We start from the raw sequence: 27375 nt of genomic DNA, 5'->3' as shown, positions 1-27375 counted from the left end.
TGTTGTCCCATCAGCAAAAACAGAGGACCCCGTTGGAAATACGGGTTTGCACTTTCACGGGTTCTCCTTGACCGCGAGTTCTAAAGAAATACATACATACCGCCTCGAAAAGGTTAGTGAAAAATGGGGTTCCGAGATTTAGACGGTTTACGTGTACATAATATTATACTTTTCCAAGCATTAGGGTTTTTGCGACTATTTTAAAAGTTATTTCCATGTGTTTTATAGTAAACTTGCAGTTTATCGCCGACCTCAATCGTATCAAACGATCGATTTTCAACAATAGGTGATCGTCGTTTAATTTAGGTATATAATGCAGTTGCTTTTTTTTCAATTGCGCTATGTATATAGAGCTGTTATCTGACGCAATTGAAGGAGAAAATATAAATTTTTGATACACACAGACAGAGTTTCTTTGCCATCTTACTATATATTTTAAGATTTAAGTACAAATGATTTGTTTTTACATCAAGGTCTTATTTTTAAATACATGACTTACTGTTTAAAATTGCATTAACGCCGTCGCATTCAATTACAAGTACGCGTACTAATAAATTAAGAATTTAAAATACAACAAAGGTAAGGTAAGTTAGTGTACTTAATATTCATATGTCTTTCTGATAGTGCTCTCCAAACATGTACAACCTCCTGATGTCGCGAGTGGGCAAAACACATGCATAATTCAATTTATTTTATTTGCGAAGATCAAGCTTCCGAGAATTTTGTGCTTTTCATGATTTTGCAAAACATTTCATGCCTTTATAAACTCGTTTGTTTATAAAATATTAAATTTCAATAAATTCTACGTTCAATCTAAAAAAAGTTGAGCAAACTCAATTCATTAATTTACATAACTGACATCGACAATCGATGGAATTTCATTACTGTGTGCTGTGTGTTTTAACCATATAATATGAGTTTATTTGCAAGTATTTGTTTGTGTATCATTGAAAAATTATCAAGTTGTGGGGTGTTATGCTTTAGTTAATATATTGATCAACAAAAACATGTACATCTTATCGAGCAAACATTCGTTCTTGAAATATAAGTTATCTCCACAATGCCACAAGACATTGTTTACATAATGTCGTTTAGATAGCGAGAAACATTATGGCGCCTAAAAGTATTCGTGTTTTTAAACACTTCTGCGTTTTAGTGCAAATGCTTTTCAAACTAAGCTCTCAAGATAGAAAATCAAATAAAAAAAGCATTGAATATATATTTTTGTATTTAGATCAACAACACACTTTGCACAGTAGTGATTCGCGAACAATGACTGAAATTATTCTTCAATGATAGATCCACAAGTTTGCTTTTGTATTAGCAAATATTAATAACGATTAAGAATGTATGAGAACATAGTATTTAAAAGGGATGTTTTTAAACCGTTTATGTGGACAAGCAAGTGTGCATTAGAACTGGTTTTGTATACTTTTGATAAAGCATACAATAATGAATATTCTGGATTAAGCGTACAATAGCCTTATTCACATAGAGTAGAAAACGGTGTATAAGAGGTTAACAAAAAAATTACCGTGGTACACTTACAACAAACTGACAACTTTATTTGAAAATCCCTATGGGTTTAGTGTTATACTTCTTGATTAAAGAAATAAGCTCACGTTTCAATGAAATGCACACTAACAATTCAAAACAAAAAAAACAGCACACATAATTAACGTTCATATAAACACTCGTTTAGAATATGAAATGTAATTGATTTTTAACAGATCAACAATTTAATGATACATTGCTTAAGTGAGGATTTGCGTTTAATTTGTATGCGACGCTCAGATGGGATAAAACAGACCTCGAAATCATTTTGTTTTTGCTCTGGATGTCTATGCATAGATTTCTTGCTTAATACATCACAGTTGGTCCCTTTGTCATGCACATTTATCTTTTCAGATTGATATTTCTCTGAAACCATGGCAGTACAAGAGATTACTTATTTGTGTGGCGCAGTGCTTGTGGATAACTTCCGACTGCTTTATGGCAGTTTTTTTATTTGGGATAAAAGAATAATGCAGCAATTTTAGTGAGCTTTATCAGAGCCATTTGCTTTGTATGTGAGTTCAATGCCGATCAAAGTCTCCCGTCTGTGGTACACCTAAATGTGTGCTTACTTTATATTATATTCCTTAAGTGTTGTACAATCCTTTACCTTTAGCTGATAGGCTTTACACGTACCCGCCTTACGAAATAACTATATTTAGCTATTGAATGTATGCAACTGATGGAGAAAATAAACAGTTGTATCCGATAAGCTTATCTTAATTACGAAATCTTTGTACGAAAATTTTATGCCATCGGACATGTTTTAAAACATTTACTTATTCAATATTTAATATTGAAAAACACTTATTATTTGGGGCATTTATTTGAACAACATCTGATTTGTACTACTGGGTCACTGTTTAAGAAGGATACGTGCAGTCACATTCAATACACACTATCAAAGGAACCAGGATTACACCGAATTATGCTTACTCAAGGTAAGTAATTACATGGCCATTTGATTATTTTGTAATTAAGTTTTAATCTCGATGTCAACAATATGAGTTTTAGTAAATTAATAAAAGAAAGTTGAAGTGTGGATCGAACAAAGGGGGCGAAGTCATTTTGATCATTATTTTTGCTTATACCTTAATGTCGTTGTTGAAATTCATTGGCAGCCTTCTGAGTATATTCAGCTACTTTAACTTTATTTTGAAATTGTTGTATTTTGATACATCAGACAACGTGTAAAGGTATCCGATGTTAAACAAAACTGATCATTGTATCATACCATTGGTGATAATTTTGAATTGAGACCCAACATAATGTTGGTATCATTTTTAAAGGCTTTACCTAATGATCACTAATATGTTAACCAAATTACTAATATATTTTCTATTTTAGCTGAAATCATACTTGATATTCAGTCAATGCCAAAATAACTTGCTTGTACTATTGTTTGTGGTATGATATTTACATATTCTTTCTAGCCGCAAATGAAATCCTTTTCAATTATATCAAAACAATAGTTGCACAACTTTCATCCACAATACACATGATTGAAAGTTGGCTATCATAGATTGAACTACAGTTATTAATTGTCTAAACGTGTTTGTTCATTCTAAGTCACTGTCGTCAGCACGATGGTAACGAGTGAGATCTTGTGCTGCGTATGGGTGGGAATGGTACAGGTGTGCTCGGTGAAATACCACTTGTCCATCTTGGTGATCACAAACCAAATTAATGCGCCAAGGCTGGGAGGCGAACCCGGCTTTTGGGAAAGTCTAGTGCGCTTACCACAGCGCTAACCGGAAGACCAATAGAAATGACAAGCAAGTCACTTTAATTCGCCATTATTCTATTTAATAAAATGCCAAGCTGCACCAAGTGTAAAGAGGCCTCTTAATCGTTTGAAGGAGGTGCCATTTATATTTTCACTCGTTAAAATTGAGCACGTAATAATCAACTTATTTATGCATACAAGGTAAAATTAAACTCCAACCTCCAGATAAATATTGGGACTCATTTTTTGTTAAAATTTATAGATAACCCTTTATTCAGCTATTTTCGCCTTACAGCTTACAACATTTCGCTTTATTTATGCACCACTAGCATCTCATTTAAACTAATGAAGGTATTTGTCCGTTGCTAATAGCTGTTTCATATATCACACGGCAACAAAAGATACAATCGGCTCAGATTTAACCATCGACAAATCCTATTTTGTATACGATCTCCCACGTCCGTTCCTTCATAGAAAACAATGAAGATAAGGAGTAATGGATCGAACAAAGGTTGAAGTTAATGCATCAGCCTTTACATCATTATAATTCAATAGCATGATGCATGTTAAAGTCCGATAAAGTTGGGCAAAAATAAGAGTCCTTATTCCAGTCTAATCACAGTAGGAATGGAGCGAAATATACGTTCTTAGTATAATGATAATAAATATATTTTAAATTAAACTAGTGGATTAATTAAAATTTATAATTTATTCCTATTAAAAGTGGATGAAACACTATATGTAAAACATTTCAATAAGAAAGAAAAATCAAGTACGACAAACTTTATTGCCGGTATAAACAAAAGTATGAACCAATATACATAGAATGCTATTTGGCATACACGTAATACTATATGAAACGCATAAGAACAAAAAATACAAGAACGAATTAGTCAAAAGGGTTAAAGCTGCACTCTCACAGATTGAACGTTTTGACAACTTTTTTATTTTTCTGTCTTTGAACAAGCCAATTTTTGCGAAAATCTATTGAAACCAGTTATATAAGACTGCTGACAAAAAATTAGATCGCAGATTTTTATTAAAGTTCAAAAATTGATGTTTTATGCATTTTCCGTAAACCATTAGTAACGGTTTAAGCCATAACACATCAGTTTTCGAACGGAAATATGAAAATCTGCGATCTGATTTTTTGCCAGCTTTCGTATATCATTGGTTTGCAGATATTTACGCAAAAATATGCTCTTTCCAAGACAAAAAATAAAAAGGTTGTAAAAATGGTATATCTGTGAGAGTGCAGCTTTAAATGAGAAGTATATGGCCCAGTATGAATGATAAAATGAGATAAGCACACCAAGAAAATAGATCTCGGACCATTCCTGGTCTTAGGGCGAGTCAAAGATGCATATTGTTAAACATTATGATCGCATAAAGCCTACAATATGAAGCAAAGAGGTGATAAACTATTTTAATGTGCATACTTACGCTACGAAGTCTGAAAACACCTAATGGGGTTTGAGGTTGCTTAAAAGTGATCTTTACATCCTTATCTTTATATGCTAGTTTTGGAAATGTAAGATACACATAACCGATATCCCGGACATGGTTAGCACAATTAAAATATAAAGTCTTGTTATGTTGAAATGAGAGAAGGTCTTTTATACCTCTTGAAAGCCTTAGATTTCTATCTGGTATTATTTTAAAAGGCATTTCTTAATAATAACTTATATATTAACAATAGTGTACTACGGGTCATAACATTATGCTTCTTGTGTTCAGTTGATGTAGCAATTGATTATTTCTTCATATTTTTCTTAAAGCTGCAATCTCACAGATTGAACGTTTTAACAACTTTTTTTGTCTTTTGGAACGAGCGAAGTTTTACGAAAATGCATGGAAACTAGTTATATAAGACTGCTGACAAAACATTAGATCGCAGACTTTTATATATAAGTTCAAAAGTTGATTTTTTTATGCATTTTTCTTAAACCGTTAGCCATAAAACATTACTTTTCGAACGGAAATATGAAACTCTGCGATCTGATCTTTTGTCAGCAATCTTTGGTTTGCAGATATTTACGCAAAAATTTGCTCTTTCCAAGACAAAAAATTAAAAAGTTGTAAAAACGGTATATCTGTGAGAGAGCAGCTTTAAAAACACAATATAAGTGTGCCAACAAGCTGGGTATTATATTTTATGTATAATAACTATTGAAAGCATTCACATATGCTCTAATTCATCCAAATCGGTTGCCATAACTGATGAATTGCTTAATATTATTAATGTTTCTTCATTTTAGTAATATTGGGAATTAATGGCATTCTCAGCCCTCAACAAAAAAATGCACATTTGTACATTAGTAACAGAACCCGTACCAAAATGAAAAAGATATATGCGTTAATGATACAGAACACTTTTTTGCATGTATATATAGAGGATATTTGTTTATTTCAGTGTAAGATCGTATTTTATTTCACGAGTGTCATAGAAAAACATATTTTCACGAGTGGCGAAGCCACGAGTGAAAATGTAGTTGTTTTATGATCACGAGTGAAATGAAATACGATCTTACACTGAAATAAACAAATTTTCTGTTTCTTTTATGCTTATTTTCGGAGTTTTATTTGTTTGTTTTTTTATTTATTTCTGAATTACCCCCTTTTTTTGAAAAGGGTGGACTTTACGCCGCTACCCGTGGTCGCCCCTCATGAATAATTATAGCTGTCAACTTTTCTATTTTCGGTTTGCTGAAAAATAGTTCTCTGCTATTCATTCTCATAGCTTAATATTCGCTCGTTTTTTATTGCAAAGCTTTATGAACAGTAAAAAATGCAGTATTATTAGTGCACATATGTTCCAAACAATAATGAAAACACTTTTTATTTTAAGATGGGCATGAATATATAACCAAATTACTACGCCGCTATTATAGAATGAAAATTTGGAAGGTCAAATGTGTTAGCAAAACAAATGTGGATACTCATTGGATTTTAACCATTTTTCTTAGTTTAAGACTGCATGTACGCGTATTTTTATAGTAAGTTAATATTCAGTCATCTTATTGTCAGAGACCAGTCTGTTTCACTTTAAAATGTTTGTTTTCCAGATAAAGAGTAAATGCCATGCTAGTTTGTTGACACATTTTTAGGTGTGGGTGGGGTAAAAATATCGGATCTTTCTGTAATTTGTTGTGTGAATTCTCCAGGAAGCTCATTTTACGTACTACAACGGTTAACAGTTCAAAATACATTTGAACGATGATATAAAATTTTATTTATGTTCGAACAGTTGTTTTTGTCTGTAATTTGTTTGGTATGAAAGCAAATGTTTGAAGTTTCAGCTTCAAAGATCAGTAAAATGTTTGATAAACGGGATAACCGGTAATAAAAGGTATGTTGTTAATTTCCAATTATATATTTATTTAAATTTATAAAACTTTTCTTTATTTTTTTAAACTGTTTTTGACATAATTTACTGAAGTCCAGTGTTCTGTTTTGACTAAGGCAAGTACATGTTACAACAAAGGAATTTAAAAGTAGTTCTGAAAGTTGATATTTTCACTCCTTATTTTGCAGTGAAAATATCAAATTGATATTTTCACTGTTGTTATTTCACTGTTAAAACCCCATATTTCATCGTAAAGCATGAAATAATTTTTTTTTATTATACTTGTTACACAAAATAAAATAAATGGTTTTATTTCATTAGTTCGATGTAACTGTACAAGATACTGTATTCAAGATTATCAATTCCGATAATAAAAACATGTACTAGTATATTTTGAAACGTATCGGTATTAAAAAGGTAATACCCCGATAACGAAATTGCATGGGGTTGCTATGAGTCAACATTTAACAAATTAATTTTGGCTCTTTAAAAGCTCATTAAGTTTTATTTACATTTTTACTACTGGGTATTTGTTCAAAAAGCATACGTGCAATCTAATTTAAATTGTGGTACTTAGTACTGAATAAGAAAAACAAATTACGCCAACTAATAATGCACACATTCAGTTATTATACTGAATAAATTACTATACAAATCTTGCAACTAAGTTTAATTCTCGTTATCACCAATATTAGTTTAAGCAAATACATACAAACAACACCCTTGCTTGTACTTTATTGTCATATTTTAAATTAATTGGCAGCCTTGTGAGTGGAACTAGGTATTTTTGGTTATTCTGAAACTGTTGTATTTTTATTGGTCAGAGAACTGTGAAGGTAGCCCATGTTGAACAAAGATTTATCAATTTTGGAACAATTTTCAACAACAAATATTTGTACAAAGGGTCCCAACGGTATGGTTCTATTGTGTAAAATTGATATTGCCATCAATTAATTGTTTTCATAATAAACGGATGTAATCTTTGAAAGTATGGCATATACAGTCTGTCATGACAAGCAATTTGTGAACATCAGGCAAGAGGTATGGTTGTTATAGTCTGTAATGTTTACATTGCCATCTATAAATGCTTTACATTTCAATCACCTCATCTATAACTCATCAGCTCTAAAGAAAAGTCTACTCTTGCTAATATGTTATGCCAAGAAAGACAATTTGTGAACATTTAGCCAGAGAGGTTGGTGTCTTTAAGTAGTAGTAACAAAAGCAGTAGCAGATATGTCTATAAATTGGACAGTATTGATTAAGACATAAATTGCACTGTATAACATGTTCTTACATGTGTTGCCAAAAAGTGTAACCTTTTTGACATTTGTTCGTAGTTGGAAAGCATTTGCGTTTGTTTGTTTAAAGTTTGCTACATATTTGGCCAGTTTCTAACAATAGTAAATAGTATCGTCATTGGAAAGTTCCGCAGTGACAGAAATATGCATAGGGTCCTGTAGAGAAGGAGCTATATCTGGTTTATCAGAACTCTAAGGACGATGGGAATCTGCGGCTTTCAAAAGCTATACAAGACACACATATGTTTTCATTAAAAAAAGCTTTAACTATTTCATAATATAAACCATAGGAGACATATCGGTTGTTTATCTCCCAAAAAACCTAGCCTAAATGAGATAGTATAAATCACTCACAAACAAACCCAAACCACATTGGGTACAATTCATTATTACTGATATTTGCGTACATAGCGTAAATATTTGCTAAGACTTGTTTATCAGAGCTTATCTTTATATTTGGAGATTTATGTAATCATTGTGTTTACAATATGCCACTTTATATTGTTCTAAGGTCCGTTACATTGTGAGATTACCTTTTGTTCGTGTTCTAAACCATGTGTGGTGTTTGTTCTTGTCTTCTTTGAGTTTTATGCTAAAATTCTTTCATGGTTCACTGGTTTAATAAAATTTTAACATACTTGAACTCCTTACTTTTTTACAGACAGTATTTAATGCAGAATTAATACATATATGTTGTGAAGTCTAATATATATATTCTTTGTCAATCTTTGCTATTATCAACACGGTGTTTTAGTTTCGATTATCGTTGCACTTAGAACACATTCTCTTGCGCTCTCCCACTGTGACTGGACAGGAATTGGGACTTTAGGATCATGTTTGCCCAGATTAGAAGGACATTGACAGTGGTCATGCTATTAAACATTTACCATTTTAAGGCTGGTGAATTTACGCCTGTCCTGTTCGATCCATTACTCCTTATGTTAGTTTTGTCCCATAAATGAACTTCTGAACGATCCCAAATATACAAAATATGCTGATGGTTTTATATGTGCCGGGCCGAAACATCAGTGCTATGTGTAATGAACTATAAGCATCGGAAATATGTCATCATCAGTTTAAATGATAGTTTAATCGTTCATAAATATGTGGAAATGTTGCAATAAGGTTGCATTGTTTCGAAAATCGTTAAAAATGCAGTTTTAAAATGGGTTATTTGACAACAGTTTATTATATTACACCTTATATAAAATTAGATTAATAGTTTCTTGATTTCAAAGGGTTTAGAGCTCCCCATATAATAATGGCGAATTTAAGTGACTTGTTTGTCATTCCTGTTAGTTGTCCAGTTAGGGTTGTGGTTAGCGCACTCGACTCTCTACAAAGCAACCTAATTGCGACTTCATGCCTTTCCGATTGAACTTGATTGGTGGTCACCAAGCCAGACAAGAAGGTTTTTCTCCTGGCACTCCGCTAAGTGAGCCCCATATTATTTTGCTATATCTAGAAAGGGTTCTATTGGTGTCAAGAAAGAATATGTACCATATATTCCGCAAACAATATTAAAAGTTGGATACCTTGGCATTCAAAAAATATAAAGTCCGTTTTCATTTGAAATGAAAAACAAAACACAAATTGCAATAGCTTTCTCTATACCTATTTCATTCATAACATTATATGGGCTCACCCGACGTCACAATTCAGCATTATTATCAATGGTTTGATGAAAATAAAAGCTTTGTTCAACATCAGATACGTTAAGATTCACTGATGAATATATAACAAAATATAACAACCGAATGCGTTCACAAGTCTGTCAATTAGTTGGAACCATTAACTTGTAAGCAAGTGTTTTTTATCAAAAAGGCTTCGCTTTCTTTTTTTCGATCTCCACTTCTATTTCTTTTATTAATTTTCTGAAAGTTATATTTTAACATTTAAAGTTGAACCGATTAAATCGCAAGATATTTAAATGATCAGTGTAATTGTAAAGATCTGTTCAAAATGTTCTAGAATTTCCTTTATCAAAACATAGTAATAATTATAAGATCTCAAAACAGACGTCAAAGTTGGATAGTTATTAGTTCTATTATAATCTGCGTAAACTGTGAATGCTTAGCGATACGTCAAAACGCGAAAAGCAATTTTAATGATACTGACAAAAAGTAGTTACATTGAGAATATCAAATTCAACACTTACATGCAATGTCTTGAAAGAGATGTTATAAAGAAAACCGTTGTACAATGATGTGGACTGTTCGTGCCCGGTAAGCCAATAAAGTGTATATCATTCGAAAAGATTGAATATGTCTATAGGAAAAACCTGTACATAATAAAGCGATAAAATATTGCATTCACTAGCATACAGGGGGTAACCTCATTTTCAGTGAGGTGGCCGGGCAAGCATTAAACAAATTTTATTTAAAGACTAGTTGAACTTGTTTGAGTTTTTGAATATTTTAACTCACAGTCTTATTCATAATTGATACTAATCATAAATAATTTACAACAACAAAGTTGTTTCTTAACATATGTATCCACGAAAAGTATGACTTAAAGAGTCATGCTTTTTACCGAGCTTTGTTCTGTGTACAGAACTATTTATAATTTTACAAATCATAATTATTGAGTTCATCAAGTACTTAACATTGACAATTAGTTTTTCATGAACGTCAACATCATGAATGTCAACATTCCGAATACGATTATCACTCTTAATATTTCAGTTGACGAAAGTGCGCAGAGCACAAGATCAATTGAAGCTACCAAAAGATGTATCCGCATCACAGTGATAGCCACACGAATACTAGCTTTCCTCAGTATTGTTTTTTCTACCTTGGCCTTTGTTATGGTGGGCATTATTTTTGGATTCTTCATGATGGCCACAGCAACTTTTGTAAGTAGTGTGCGGAAGCCAAATCCAATGTTAGCGTTTATTGAACAAACTTTTATTGTATTTATTTGTCATGATATATTCAGGAAATTGTTTGTCTATGAATTGGGGTGTATTCAATAATACAAGTATTATTATTGATGTATTATTGATGTATGATTGTTTTGTTCATATTTTACTGTAAACTCCTTGTTCCTGAAACAAATTATAGTTTCAATTTCTGTCGTTAAGAATTACCCTTTTCAGAATAAATTAAATAGTGCACGATATTTTGATATATATAGAGTTTTAAACCTTTTATATGAATAGATTAGCACGGTCGAATAATTTGAATTGCCGAATGAAAATCACAAATGCCTTTCGGTCTTGTGCAATAGTTTACTGGTCGATCCACAACCTTGGCAAATAGTTTGACCACTGCCCGACAAGCCATTCCATAAGTGTATACTATTAAATGGAAACAGAAACATGAAAATGTCACTCAATATTGATAGCCGCCATTAGTTTGACAAACTTTCGTCATCGTCGCTTTATTCTCCTCATGTCAACTTATCAACTCCAAGTTTTCTTCTTAGGATAATTCAGCAGACAATATCACTACAATGCAGTAACACTGATAATACTGATTCTTTCCTTTCAGAGTGTTTTAAGCCCATTAAACTTCAGCTGTTTCTGCTATCGAGATTGTTCCAGATACACAAAGATTGAGAAAGTATATAACAATTTGCCTTTAATAATTTTTGTACATATTAAAAACTTATTTTGTACCGAAGAAATCGTCTCGTGTGTAATAATTAAATGTATCAACTTACTTTCGATACATGCTGAATTTAATCTAATTACCGGACCTCGCATAAACTTCAATATTGTGTCTACATGTTTTTATTTATCTATGTATTTCCTTACTTTGCGGCGTAACCCCAACCGTGAAATAAAACTAACATGAACAATGACATATGTAAGTATTTCAAAAAAAATATAGAAAGGCCTTTTGTGCCCTCCATTGGAGGAGAGAATGTTCGTTACGTTAACGTGAAACATTTGTAATCTTATTTCAGGCAATCGGACATTGGAGTGTCTATTTGTGGATGTTCATCAGCAACATGTGCTACGCCATCATGTTTGGGTACAGCTGGTATATTTGGGCAGAATTAAGAGAATACTACTATAATGACGTGCATAACTATTACTTCTTTAACGTCGACGAATACAACAGCATGGCTTTATTGGACACAGTATTTGCATTTACGCTGATCATTACGTTCTTCCTTTCGATGTTGAACCTTTACTCATTTAGTCTTGTCTACAAGTACGGCTGTTGCTTCATGAATGAAGTCGATAGGGACCACTCTCAGCAAAGCGTTGAAACGGCGGTCGTGATGAATAAAGAGATATCTACAATCGGAGGCGGTCTTCCGGTTAACGTAAGCGTGTGGTTTAATGTTAATAAACTGATTGCTTTTGTTTCGGTCTGGACAAAGTAATTAAAATACATATATGGTTTCTGCTCAATAACACAAAACCTTCTTAGAAAAAGGTATAGATTTGCAACTTGGTATATAGCAAGCTAAATTGAAGTACACTGGAATTTCTATTTTGACCATTGAGTCCGGAACGATGTAATGATAATAAAAAAATATCCACTAAATAACTTTATTAAGAATTTCAGTGTAGTAACGAGATTTTTTGTGTATAAAGGTAATTTGAAGAGGTACCTTCGATTTGCTTTTCTGGGTCGGTATGACCCAGGTGAAGGTCTCTGTTACTTTAACAAGAAAACAAATTACATTTAAGTCAAAACCTTTCAATATAATTGATGTAAAGTGATTAAACCAGTAGTCTATGAAAACTTATGTTAAGACGTACTTTTGTATTGCTTTATCTTTTCTGGGATTAATCTCAAGGTCGATGCAACTAACGTTATATAAACAAAGGTTTCTACTTTATTACCTACTAGTTGGTTTATGTTTAATGATGAAACTTGCTGCGTAGAAAAAAATCAGGCGGTGAAATACTTTTGGATTACTTTTCGTGCTGGTCGGATCAAGGTCGTTGTTACAAAAAAAGAAAAATATTTTTTATCCATTTCTTAAGTTTGAAATGATGTATAGTGTGAAATATGTTGTGAAACATGTGTGAAGACTTACCTTTTGATTGATTGAGGAGTCAGAAGGGTCATGTCTCTGTTTCTAAAAAAGGCAAAAATATGCTTAATAATTTCAGTGTTCGGTTCTATTTAGTAATGAAACTTGGTATGTTAAAAATGAAGATGTACTTTGGGATTGTATTTCAGGTGATGATATCTAGTTTATAGGAGGTTTATGTGAAAACTTACCATGTGATTAGATATAGTAGTAGCCAAGGAAGCTTTACTCTGAAAGGCAAAACAGTTCTGTTTAAACATTTGATATCTAAAGATATAGCCAAATTTCCTGATTGAATAATTTAAAGACTACTTGTCGACGCATTGTGACATGTCTTATAACTTTCAAAGAACTGTTTAAAGTTCAGATTGTCCAATTAGAGCCCAGTATTGATAAGCCCGCCTGTGTGTATGATAAGCCCGCCTCTGGCTAACAGTTGCATTTATGTTGATAGTTCAGTTATTGATTAGATTCAAGATCGTGTGCGTATGAGTATGAATGTAATAAAGCTATATTAAACCATCCCGTTTTGGGTCTGTTATATCTTCACAGGGTTTGCAGTTCATAGATACTACAGTGGGTTCTCAGCAACCGTCTACTTACCCTGAGACACAGTAGCCTCAATACCAGCCGTATCTTGCCGGACCTTCTCAGCAAGTTATTGGTGTTACAAGTGACTCGGCAGGCTCGACTTGGCGGCAACGAGTGGTCAGCCTGTCCGTCTTCTACCATACGCTGATGCCACTCCAAATGTGAAACCAAATTACAGTGATCGAATCAAAAACATGTTATTGCCAAACATATTAGTGAACAGATATACTTCACCAACATGCATAAAAACGCCTTTGTCGTAAGTATTTCACAAGTGAAAAAGCAACAACTGTAAACATAATTGGATTCTTGATAGTATTGTTCATCCCGATTTTAATGGTGATGTTTTAAAGAAAATTCGTAAAATTAAAATGGTTCCAGCAGGTAGTTGGGCAGATAGACTCAATGAATTACTTGGATTTTATTTAAACCGTGGATATAAAGGCAAACTTTTGAAGAGCACTTGCCTTCTAGTTATTGAAGATGAATTCCTGAAACAAAATATAGGGTTGAATATAGCATCCTTACATAACTAAGCTTTCAGTACTTTGATTTTATGATGATTGTGCTAATTCATGTTATCTTTAAAACCTTTTTTGGCTAAAACATTTTTGGCTGACTCGGAGTGTTTTGCATGTGACTTCATTTTCTTCAAATATTTTACATTTTCAAATCATTTGGAAAGAAAGATTAGCTAATAAATGTCGCTGTTTTATTTAATGATGTTTTTTTTTATTTGTTCCAAGTTTTAGTACAATGGTGCTTTTATTATGCAACTCTGTGATCACACAGTTTTAAATCTTTTATTTTATAAGGCAGACTGTGTGTGATATTCATAGTTTCAAACAATGACTGCATCGTATCTTTGAAAAAAAAATTGCATTAGGTACTCTGAATTGTATTCCACCGTCTGCAGATAGAGTTGAGATCCCTAATGATAGAAGTACTTGGGGTTTACCTAAAATTTTATTATCATTTGTTTTATCGTTAAGTTTCCTCAAGTGAATGCATACTTTGATAAGATTTACCTTTTGCGTTTTATCTTTATTTAGGATTGTTGGGATAAGAGTGAAATTTGTGCACTTAAACTGGTTTAAACCCCCAGTAAATTTACATTTTACTGACCGTTCCAAGGCGGTATCTAACAATCCTTGATAAACACCCCTAGTTATTGTTATTTTTATAGAGAATATATGTACTGAATTGTTTGTTGAGGTTTTTTTGCTGTTGTTCCATCTTTCTCGTTAATTTATGATTTTTTGTTTTTGCATTCAGATAGAGACAAACATTATGCGCCTACAAGTTAAGATAATTAAGCCATTTCTATGAATAGGCTTCTTTAAACTGAACATCAAATGACAAAATAAATGTGAATGTTTTGTGTGTTTGTCCCTTCAACCCACTTTCGCACAGTAGCGCTTCCTTATCAACCGTTGATATGAGACTAAAACACCAAACACAAACTCAATAAAATCATAATAAAATACACGAGTTACACTGATATATTAAATATGAGTTGTGAGATCCAAATATGGCTATTAAATGATTGACAAAATAATGGCTGTGTGCAATCTTCAATGATTCCTTTACTGATATACCTCAGATTTTAAAATTTAATGTGACGAGTACTATTACCTTTCTTATGACGTTTTTATTTAGATAGCGAATTTTTTGTTAAACAATATATAACCCATAAATTCCATGAGAACATCTTCTTTAAAAGCGATAATTATTTATGTTTTGATGTAAAAGTTCGAGTATGCATCAACTTGTTCTGCAGTCAACCATACACTCGTGTTGTGAGTAGTCTACATTCTTGATAAGGCGTACACTAATGTACATTCTCTATTAAGCATACAATAAGATACATTCTCGATTAGGCGCACAATAAGGTACATTCTCTATTAAGCATACAATAAAATACATTCTCGATTAGCGCACAACAAGGTACATTCTCTATTAAGCCTACAATAAGATACATTCTCGATTAGGCACACAATAAGGTACATTCTTTATTACGCATACAATAATGTACATTCTCGATTAGGCGCACAATACGGTACATTTTCTAATACGGATGTAATAAGGTACATTCTCAATTAGGCGCACAATACGGTACATTCTCTATTAAGCATACAATAAGATACATTATCGATTAGGCGCACAATAAGATACATTCTCTATTAAGCATACAATAAGGTACATTCTCGATTAGTCGTACAATAAGGTACATGTTCTATTAAGCATACAATAAGGTACATTCTCGATCAGGCGCACAATAAGATACATTATCTATTAAGCATACAATAAGGTACATTCTCGGTTAGGCGAACAATACGGTAAAGTCTCTGTTAAGCATACAATAAGATACATTCTCGATTAGGCGCACAATAATGTACATTTTCTATTAAGCATACAAGAAGGTACATTCTCGATTAAGCGCACAATAATGTACATTCTCTATTAAGCATACAAGAAGGTACATTCTCGATTAGGCGCACAATAATGTACATTCTCTATTAAGCATACAAGAAGGTATATTCTCGATTAAGCATTCAGTAAGATAAATTCTAGATTAGGCTCACAATACGGTACATTTTCTATTAGGCATTTGATAAGGTAATTTTTCGATTGGGCGTAAACTAAGGTACATTATTTATTTGGCGTTCAATAAGGAAACCATACAACAGATGAATACTAAGTTGTATTTCAAAAATGCCAACTTTGCGAAATTGTAAAAATTCAATCAACTTTGTAGGTAACGTGTATTTTGTACTTGATTTTCGTTCTTCGTAGATATGTGAATACTTGATATCATTGTTCAAATTGATACATTCTTAAAATTGTTTATTATTACAACAACATCCGATTTCACTTAATATCAAATCGCTGTGACAAGCGATGGTTCGTAGATTTGATGTCAGGTTTCAAGGAATAGTCGAACACGCAACTATACTCTCCTTTTAAAGAAGTAACTAAAATGTTCGAGTCTAAATTTGCTTGGGGGTCGAGGTAATTCTTTAAGAACAATTCTGTATTTGATTCTAGAAGAAAGTCGCCATATTGATGATTGAGCTGTGAACAAAAGTATGTTACTGTCATGTCGGATTGTTTGTTTACGAAAAAAATACCGCTGGAATCTGGCGTTAAAAACTGTCTGGGCAGGGATCGGAGGCGTATAACACCATATCAATATACCAAAAACAAACGGAAGATGCACCTTCTGCATAAGCCCATTAACAAAGAATCTATATCCGTTCGTTCTTTTTCAGGATTCACAATTCACAAATGCTGCAATGGAATACTCAGCAAACTATTACATCTCTTGGGACACTGTACTCTCAATATCGGTCGTATCCGGCAAGGCATTTTCACATCCTCTTCCTCACCATCAAGATATTAATGTTACAGATGACTATTGCAATGCTTACAGTTTCTCAACCCATTCACCGTACACAGAAACCGATCCAAATGTGATACCATCCCAGTGATCTAATAAAATAGCCCCAGTTCCAATTCAAGTGGAATAATAATGATCAAAAATTGTATTATTATATTATTTTTTTGCTTAAAAAGAACATTCTGATGACATTAATACTCAATCAGTGAAAAATTCAATTGTGTTGAAAGTTTTTAGGGTAAGCATTTTGCAAATAATACAATGTTTGCTCAGCAAATAATAACTTCTTTTTTTTCAAACAAAAAGCCCCCTTACGGCGAATGTGAAACCTAGTCAAAGATTATATAACAAAAGGTCTATATTTGGAGAAAGTGTGCCAAAGTGTGAAACATGCATAAAGACGATTAGAAAATACAGTTGCGAATTTGTTTTGCCAAACAAGGTAAACAAGGCTTGTTTTTAACTTTATTTCCTTGTAAACATCCCTTTTGTAATACATTTATCGAAATGTACCTATTTTAAAGTTGCAGATATGTCCCTCTGTTCTGTGATATTTGTTCAAGGTCTTACGATGCGGATGATGCATGTTGCCTTATAATATCAGAAACATACTTCGAATATCTGTTTGCTATAAACATATATGTGTACGCTTTATTACCAGAAAAACTGAACTTTTGCTCTTAACAAACATATACTTTGAATGAGATTAATTGATATGTAACATATTAAACTAAGAGAGCGCCATGTTAAACACGTGAAATATTAAATAAAACGTTGCATTTTGCATTCATTAACATCATCATTTCTTGGCAAGGACAACTCATATATAACTACAATGTATGTGCATCGCATTATGATAATGCAATCGTTGTCATAACATGCATTAGGAAAATACATTTTTTCATAAATAAATACATTTCAAGCAAAATAAAATCCCAATACGTATTGGAATCAAAAAGAAAGAAGTTGTACGGAAATCATATAGGCAAAAACAAAATAGATCATTTATTAATACATCATTTATTAAAACGGAGCCCTGGCATTGTGGGTGAGGGCTCCAAAGTGAACATATTATGTCATATAGTTGTAAATATATGCATAGATTACACCAAGATGCATCATGTATGACAAATATTACCAAAAAAAAGTATTGTGGGTGGGAGAACCTGCTCCCTCCTTACCATGTCCTGATACTGTTTTGAGGGTTCTGGGGTTGACGAGCGCCGAACGTTGAACATCTAAACTGTGCGGCGTCTAACATCACATACTGATTCTTGTATACGCACCTGCGATTTCAAACCGATCGTATCTATTTACTTCTTTTTTTCTATTAACTTTATATTAAGCTATTGAATGCATGCAGCTGATAAGAGCGAATGAACGTTTGTAACCGCTTAGATAAAAGAACCGACACCATCTTTTTCAGAAGATTGTGGTTTAAAGCAATTATAAATTAAATATTGAAACACTTAATATTTGGAGGATACAGTTTGATAAACATTTGCTTTTATTACCGGGTATACTGTTCAAGAAGGATAAGTGTCTTATTCAAATAATACTACTTGATAAGAAACAAGGACAAATTACGCCGAATAATAATGCATACTCAAGGTAAGTAAACACATTGACCATTTGCGAATATTGCAATTAAATCAATTCAAATCTCGATTTTCACATATAATTTTTGGTAAATACATTAAAAACTTAAGTTAGAAGTGCGGGTCACACAACGCGATTTTGATTAATAATTTTATTTGAACCAGTAATGCGATGGTTTAATTGAACGGCAGTCTATGAGTGTATTCGGTTGTTTCACTTCATTCAGAAATTGTTGTGTTTAATTCATCCGAGCACTTTTTAAGAAATCCGATGTTAAACAAAGGTTATCATTTTATCAAACCGGATAACAATTATGTAAAACAAATTGCTGAAAAATATAGAAAAAGTATACCCATTGCTTAAAGTTGTTTAAACATAACACGAATCCCACGGACATAAAAGTTGCAATTGGACATATTAACCATCGGCATATTGTTGTTGTTGTTGTTGTTGTTTTTTTAGTGTTTTTTTTTTCAATCTCCAACTTCGGATATTCATTTAATCAACTTCCGAAATTTATTTATGGGACAAAATGAGTAACATATTATTACGCGGAAGAAAGTGTACTAAGTTTAATGTTAAACACCATAATTAAAACTAAAATGTTAATTAAATTGGAATTAACCATATTTTTTTTTATTTATACTTGATAAAATACCGTTTGTAATTCATTTCAAAAAGTAAGGAATTCAAATATGACCAATTTTATTTAAACAGGGTATAAACCAATTTACATATAATGAAATCTGGCATGTTGTCATTACATGTATATGAAACGTATTAATCACATAAAATACAATACAAATAACACACATCGTTAACCGATAATTTAATGACACGTAATAAATGGAATTATGAAAATAACACACTGAATTTTCTTCAGAACTTGAACATTTTGGGTTGGAATGTTTGTAACTTGACACATTCATTAACGGCATTGTTAACTTTGTGCATTTCAAAAAAACCCATATATGTTGTATGTTGTTCAATCTGGTTACCCAAACACATTTGGGCATCATTTAAATGGTTTTATGTACAGACGAAATATCATAGCGATAAAAAAAATGAAACTGCGATTACATTATCAGTTATGCATTTTGTGTCATTTATTTCCCACATCAGTGTCAATAAGCGATACCAACTGTTCATGGTGTAGCCTCATTTTTGATGAGTTGGTTGGGCACTGTAACCACACAATAATTTAAGGATAGTTTAATTATTTTCGATTTTTTATTTTTATTTTAGTTACAGTCATATTCAAAATAAAAACTAAACAAACATGAGATATAACAACAAGGTTCCTTTACGTGTTTATCCAAAATGAGTGTGGTCTAAAGAGTCATGCTACTTTCGGAGATGTATTTGGTGTACCGAAATGTTTTATTTTACAAATTAAATTGAGTTTAGTTGATATAAAGTGAATTCTAAACACTGACAAATAGCTCATTAAAAATGTTTAACATTCCGAATACGACCATCATTGTAATATTTCAGTTGCCGGAAGTGCACAGAGCACGAGATCCCCTGAACGTACCAAGGCATATATCCTTATCACAGCATGGGCCACACGAATACTAGCTTTCCTCAGCATTGCGATACAAATCATGGCGTTTGTAACAGTCGGTGATATTGTGTTTGGACAATTTTTGATGGTCACAGCCATCCTTGTAAGTAGTGCACAGAGGCCAAATTCAGTGTAAGCATTTTATTGTACACTCAATGATAAAATAAAGTGTTGTTGTTTTTTTTATTTTACTAATCATTTTCATTCAGGAAACAGCGTGTCTAGGAAAGGGGTGTATTCAATGTAACCAGCATATCTTTTAAATATCATTAAAAACAATACAAAATTTGTGTATAATGAAGCTTTCATACTAGCTTTAAATATAGATGTTTCTTTACTGAATATATGGTGTACACTTAAACATCAAATTTGTCTTCTATTTCATGGAATCACACACTTGACAATGACGTAAGTTCCGCTCTAATCTATCATATCTACCAGTATGCATTCTAGGTTATCGTAATAAGATCTATATACCATTGAAATATTCATACACCATTTGCATTGACAATTCTTTGCCATTGTTGTGAATATACATCATTGAATCAAAATTGAATCATTTAAAATTACAGTGCATTACAATGCAGTGGATTTCGTTTATCTGGGAATCATATAATATTAAAAACCATATCTTGTGAGAAGATTCTGCTGAACCAAGTTTTTTAAACATTGTTATTTCTAACATCTTCTATGAACGATTAATTAGCTTCATTATCACTTTCCTTCAGTTTGAATAAGAATTGCAAGATACGTACGTATCTATTTATATGTAACACGTGTCTACTTAAATATCCAATAAACATCAGCATCAGAGGTTGAGTGTCTTAAACCGAGTTTAGCTTCCCAAAGTGTGTAGATTTTGTCAAGACCCATAAATCACACCCATATGTAATAATAGATGAAACAAACAAAATATTATATGCCTCAAATGGATATAAAATCATGAAATTTAAGCGTTGTTTTTCAGAAAAGCGCACTAAATTTTATGCGAACGCTACGTCAGTTCAAAAATGACAAATTATCAAAATGAAATAACACTGTTTCATTTTTATTTCCCTGCTCGAACTCTATACATCCTCGGAAAGCATATAATAAAAAGGTGTGTGTTTTTTTCAAGTGAAAATATTTTTCAACAAGAGCGTAAAGGATAGACCTGCCTCTACTTAGACCAAATTGTGCGTAAAAATAACATTATTTTCTTCACACCATTCTCATATTGTCTGATTTAGTACACATATAGAAGTTGTAAGTAAATACTGTATCGTCAATTTAAACCAAACTATTATTCTCTTCACTTGTGCTCATATTGTGTATATACTCGACTGATTGAACTGCAATCTAATGAATGGTTATATGAACACCCATATATCATAATATTTTGTAAAAGTGCGTGGGGATGCACTTGTAACAGTGCATATAGACATACTAGATTGAGTGCAATAAAAGTGTAAATCATGTTTGAAGACCCTTTGAAGTGAAGCTATTTCGTAAGTACTTTGTGGAAAAAGGCCTCGACTACTAATAAGATTTGGGAAGTGGAATAATTTGCATTGTTTATTTGTTTCTTATCTTTTTGAACCAATTAATAATTATAACCAAAATGGTGTACACAAATGCCTTTCGGCAACGGGCAATAGTTTACTGGTCCTTCCCCGACATCGGGTAATACTTTACTGGTCCTTCCCCGACATCGGGCAATAGTTTACTGGTCCTTCCCCGACATCGGGCAATAGTTTACTGGTCCTTCCCCGACATCGAGCAATAGTTTACTTGTCCTTCCCCGACATCGGACAATAGTTTACTGGTCCTTCCCTGACATCGGGCAATAGTTTACTGGTCCTTCCCTGACATCGGGCAATAGTTTACTGGTCCTTCCCCGACATCGGGCAATAGGTTACTGATCCTTCCCCGACATCGGGCAATAGTTAACTGATCCTTCCCCGACATAGGGCAATAGTTAACTGGTCCTTCCCTGACATCGGGCAATAGTTTACTGGTCCTTCCCTGACATCGGGCAATAGTTTACTGGTCCTTCCCTGACATCGGCCAATAGTTTACTGGTCCTTCCCTGACATCGGCCAATAGTTTACTGGTCCTTCCCCGACCTCGGGCAATAGTTTACTGGTCCTTCCCTGACATCGGGCAATAGTTTACTGGTCCTTCCCCGACATCGGGCAATAGTTTACTGGTCCTTCCCTGACATCGGGCAATAGTTTACTGGTCCTTCCCCGACATCGGGCAAATAGGTTTTACTTTTGCCCGAAAAGCAACTCAATAAGTGTACAATGTTTTACGCCATATTAATTTCCGCCGATAGTTTTAAAAACTGTTGACGTCGTCGTTTATTCTCGTCATGTCAACTTATCAAAACTTTTTCTATTCCTTACATATTTCAGCCGTCAACTTCATTACTATCAAATAATATATGTGCATGTATTAAATATTTCTTGCAGAGTTGTATGAGCCCGTTAAACTTCAAATGTTGCTTCTATCGGGATTGTTCAAGGAACACAAAGACAGAGAAAGTATGTAACCTTTCGTCTTAAATCAAATGTTTTGTACATATTTTAGGATCGAATGTTATAGTCTTGCAGTAAATCGGTGTATACAAATATTTGTTTTGCAGTGACGAAATGTTTGCAATTGTTATATTTACACTTATCATTTGCAAACTTTCTCTAGAATTATGCAACAAAATTGCTATTGAAAATCGCTTCAAAGATATTTCGAAGTAGCGTATTTTTGGCTTTTGAAAATGGGCAGCGTGAACGACGTCAATTGTTCCATTGCCGTCATTTGATAAACAACCACACGCGTCATTTCTTTATTGACAGATAAATTTCAAAGGATTGTGGTTCATCCAAATGATTTTTACGTGAAATTTAAAGGAAATGCATGCGGAAATGCCATAGGAGTCCAAATAAACGTATATGAGCAACCTTAGTCATCTTTTTTCAGGCAATCGGACATTGGAGTGTCTATGTGTGGTTGTTCATGAGCAATATAGGCTACGTCATACTATTTGGGTACACCTGGTTCTTTTGGGGAGAATCAAAAACGATAAACCATGATTACGACAGAAATTCATCCCAATACCCCTCAACCCATACCCCTAATAACTACTACAACTACAATACAAATCCCATGCCTTTAATTGACACAGTATTTCTATTTACGCTGATCATCACGTTCTTCCTTTCGATCTTAAACCTTTACTCGTTTTGCCTGGTCTACAAGTACGGTTTTTGCTTCATGAATGGAATTAAAAGAGATCACTCTGACCAAGTTGTTGAAACGGCAGTCGTGATGAATCAACAGCTATTTACAATCGGAGAAGGTCCTCTGCGCAACGTAAGTTCTTGGTTTTAATCGTTTTCATATGAAAACTACTTTGTGATGTTGTGATAAGGTATAACAAGCATATCACATACTTCTATAAATGTTTTGCATTACATGTAAACCGGATTTCTTACACCAAATCCTATTTGAAAGATTTGGATATGTCGTTGGTCGGGCGGGTGGTCAAAGGCGGGCATTAAACGGGCATTAAACAGTTTGTTTTCCATTTTTTGTTTGCGCCTTTTATAAACATGTCGCTTGCGATTGATTTTGGTTTTGGTGTGGTCAAAGTCACTAAAAATAGAAAAATGGTTACCGCTTAACTTAAGTCTTTAATTACAAAATACATGTATTTGAAACTTGGTATAAAGCAAGCTGATTTGAGGTACATTGGGATAACATCTGGGATCATTGAGTCAAGATCAATGTCAATATTACTAAAACGAAAAAGGGTTTCCACCCAGTTAGAAAAAAAATGTAGTAACGAAATTTGTTGTGTCGGCAGCATATATTAAAGAGGTACCTTTGGATTGCTTTGGGGTCGGTAGAATAAAGGTGAATGTCACAAAAACGAGAATACTTATACTGTTAACCGCAATACTTTTTATTGCAATCGATGTTTAGTAAGCAAAGCTGTTGAGTATGAAACCTATGTGAATACGTAAGTTTGGATTCCTTTAGGTTTTGTGGGGTTACGGTCAAGGACACTGCTTCTAAAAGAAGGTAAACAATGGTTTTACTTTCCATATAGTTTATGTAAGGTGATGAAATTTGATTCGTAGGAACCTAAGGTGAAGAAGTACTATGGAATTCCTTTTCGGGCTAATGAGATCAAGGTCACTGTTACAAAAAATTCAAACATAAATCCGGTGCTTATCTTAGGTTAGAATTGTTGAATAGCGTATGTTGAAATATATTGTGTATGAAGCTTATATTAAGACATAGATTGTGATTGTTTTTGGGGTCAGTAGAGTCAAGGTCGCTGTTTCTAAAGAACGCAAAACATATGGTCAATAATTGTAGTTTTCAGTTCTTCGTAATGATGAAACTTGTTATGTTGCAAATGAAGGCATGTTTTTGGATTGCAATTTGGGTGATGAGTTTTAGTATATAGGAGGTTTATGTAAAAACTCACATGGGATTGGATTGAAAAGTCAGTGTAGTCAAGGTTACTACAAAACATAAAAACAATTCTGCTTAATAACTCGATGCCCAAAACTTAAAGTTGCCCGATTTTCTTATTGAATGAATTGAAATCCTGGTGTCGCCGCATTTCGACGTTTATTGTTACTTACTTGTAGTGTATATAAATCGCAAAAACTGTAATACTATCAATATGTTCCTGTAACGCATTATTTATCGCAGGCTAAAGGTAATTTACGAATCTTCTTAATATATGTGATTAATTGACACTGTCATGGTGATAGATGTTTGGTTCTAAATATTACGGTATGAAACGCGTAACATGATACAAATGAATTCATAGTCGTGTTTAAGCTAAATGGAACTGTTTAAAAGAAAATGCAAATCAGCTAATTCTTACAGGGTTTGCAGTTCACATATGCTGAAGTAGAGACTATTGGTGTTAAAAATTACTCAGTGGACGCGTCCGTTCAATCAGCAATGGCGGAAACGTATGGACAGCCCGCGATCCCTCAAACAAATGCTGAAGCCAACCTAATTGTGTAACAATATCAGTGATCGAATAAAAAAGCCCATTGCGTGCCAAAATGCATCGTCACATGGGACAATAACAACATGTGTGTAGCGTTATTATGTAATAGTTCAAAGCTTTATAGTTCTTAAGTTGTTTATTGACTTAAAGTTTAAAACAGCATTTTCTGATGTATATATCTCTAAACTACATTGAGACACCTAGTTTAAGTATGAAGTATAATATACGAATTTGTTTATATAAGTTTAATACTTTTAGTTAGCATTGAAAATATGTTTGTGCTTTATATCTGTTCTCAAGCTTTAAGTTGCTGCATGTTCCCAATGTTTTGCTTATTCAAAAACGCATAATAACATATCTAAATAATGCTTCTATTACAGGCATAATACTCAAACATGTACTGGGCCTTGATTTAGACATCGCATTGCCTGATATACATAACTAATTGTGTATGTCTATAATATCAATGATATTTGTGATATGTCCCATTTGTGACAGAGAAAAATCCAACGTGCCCTAAAACTTTAACCTGCCCTAAAACTTTAACCTAAGTTCCTAAGTCAACCAGGGGCCAAAACTTGTATTTAGGATAATGTGGAGTTATGTGATGGTTCTGAACAACTGTGTGAATAATTAAGTCAATCGAATGAATGGTATAAAAGTTATTAATAAATATCCCAACCTGCCTTAAATATATTTGTAATATGTCCCATTTGTGATTCCTCATTTCCTGACAGTATTGTTCTTGCTATTTTGTTATCAACCTCTAACGCTGCACCAAAAATTGTTTTATTTTGTTGATCTTAGCAATTATCTTATTTGTTGTTTAACAAAACGATAAGGTACAATAGCATATATTGACTTTAACCTAGACACAAATGTGTTATTCCGCTAGCAATCATGGTTTGCCAAACAAAACATTTAAGATAAATTACATACAACAAAAGTATGGATAAACAAATAGTATGACGCATGTGTGGTCTGTCTTAGTCGATTTTAAGTTGTTTTTCTCTAACACCGTGTCAGTTAACCAGAGTTATTGTTACATTGGCTACATGGCTCGTCCCATTTATTCAATTTTAAAGTTGTATTCCAAATTTTCTACTCAGTGGTTATTATCAAATTAAAGATTTTAATACAAAGGTTAATAGCAAAAACATATTGTTACAAACTAAATCCATTTAAATCCAATACACGAGGTTTAAGTAATATTGTAAAATATATAAAACATTGTTCCATGCACGGACATTAAAGATGAAACAAACCAACTGATTTTTTAAACATTGTACAACATGATGCACATAGACACTTTCTAATAGTATGTATTGTATTATTTGTGCCTGCTATTAAACATGCATACAATTATTTGTTTCATGTATTTTTCTATTATTTCAAATGTGGTTTTCTAGCATTGAAGTGACATGTACTGTCTTGCCAATTTAGAATAAAACATTTAACATCATAGTGTTTGAACCTTGCTTACCGGGCGACAACATTTAAAACTATACTTTACCAGAACTGATAGTATATTAATCGTATTATAACGTTGGCATTGCTGGCCAATCAAGTGTAAACACTTAAATAAAACAAATGACAAACCAGCATACTAAGAATATATTAAACAAGAGCTGTCGTAAGACAGCGCGCTCGACTACGCCGCTTTGACTTAGAAATGAAAACAATACCGATGTAGTTGCCTGTCAAAAGCAATAAAAAATCAAATAAAAAAAGTTGACAGTGGCCATAACTTTCGGGGGCCTAAAACAGGTCTCTATAAACTCTTTATATATACCAAATTTGCTCCCAATATGCCAACCCTTACTTAAGTTATTCAATACCAACATTTCTTTTCTATTAATAGTAACTATGACCTTAACATTGATTCTAGGGGCCTCAAACGCAATTCAATGAAAGGTCTCTATAAACTCTTCCTACATACAAAGTTTGGTCACTATATGTCAAACCTAGCTAAAAGTATTCGAAACATAAGGTGACTTTGACGCTGCCCTCCCGCCAGGCCACAGAAACAATGACGCAAGTCATTCTAATAACTTGTTTACCCTTGGTAAAAACCTGATTATGAATATAAAAATATCAAAAGAAAAAAGGTAAAAAAGAAGGTCAAGGGCCATAATTTGTGTTTATGGTTAAATGGAGTTATCTAACCTTATTGTTAGTTGGTAGGCATTAATTGTGCGAAGTATTAACTCATTTGAGGGTATAGAAGTGTTTTTATTAAAATCCAAACTTGCCCTACAACTTCAACCTGCCCTTAAACTTTAACC

General features: G+C 33.0%; 2 protein-coding genes across 3 annotated transcripts; both read left to right on the top strand.

Moving 5' to 3' along the window:
• The first annotated feature begins 2276 nt into the window (after positions 1–2276).
• On the top strand, positions 2277–14856 carry LOC128224870 (uncharacterized). Of its 2 annotated transcripts, none has more exons than XM_052934961.1 (5): positions 2277–2495; positions 10612–10781; positions 11419–11490; positions 11837–11904; positions 13475–14856. In XM_052934961.1, the coding sequence occupies exons 1-5, from the start codon at positions 2483–2485 to the stop codon at positions 13488–13490; spliced, it is 339 nt and encodes a 112-aa protein (XP_052790921.1). In that variant the 5' UTR covers positions 2277–2482; the 3' UTR covers positions 13491–14856. The 2 variants fall into 2 exon arrangements, with proteins under 2 accessions (XP_052790921.1, XP_052790920.1); XM_052934960.1 differs by having other exon boundaries at positions 11837–12202.
• Positions 14857–18354: 3498 nt separating this feature from the next.
• On the top strand, positions 18355–26554 carry LOC128222703 (uncharacterized). The gene is made up of 5 exons (XM_052931797.1): positions 18355–18524; positions 20007–20179; positions 22530–22601; positions 23035–23427; positions 24961–26554. The coding sequence occupies exons 1-5, from the start codon at positions 18512–18514 to the stop codon at positions 25102–25104; spliced, it is 795 nt and encodes a 264-aa protein (XP_052787757.1). The 5' UTR covers positions 18355–18511; the 3' UTR covers positions 25105–26554.
• Positions 26555–27375: the final 821 nt, after the last annotated feature.

Source organism: Mya arenaria, chromosome 17 (assembly GCF_026914265.1).
Source record: "Mya arenaria isolate MELC-2E11 chromosome 17, ASM2691426v1".
Taxonomy (NCBI): domain Eukaryota; kingdom Metazoa; phylum Mollusca; class Bivalvia; order Myida; family Myidae; genus Mya; species Mya arenaria.
The sequence above is the reverse complement of the archived record's forward strand: the minus strand, read 5'-3'. Positions and strand labels throughout refer to the sequence as shown.

What these genes read in the sequence shown, in the direction of transcription:
- LOC128222703 (XM_052931797.1), top strand. An exon ending in GGAACACAAAGACAGAGAAA is followed by an intron (nt 22,602 to 23,034) that starts GTATGTAACCTT and finishes ATCTTTTTTCAG; the next exon opens with GCAATCGGACATTGGAGTGT. An exon ending in GAGAAGGTCCTCTGCGCAAC is followed by an intron (nt 23,428 to 24,960) that starts GTAAGTTCTTGG and finishes TAATTCTTACAG; the next exon opens with GGTTTGCAGTTCACATATGC.
- LOC128224870 (XM_052934960.1), top strand. An exon ending in GATACACAAAGATTGAGAAA is followed by an intron (nt 11,491 to 11,836) that starts GTATATAACAAT and finishes ATCTTATTTCAG; the next exon opens with GCAATCGGACATTGGAGTGT. An exon ending in GAGGCGGTCTTCCGGTTAAC is followed by an intron (nt 12,203 to 13,474) that starts GTAAGCGTGTGG and finishes ATATCTTCACAG; the next exon opens with GGTTTGCAGTTCATAGATAC.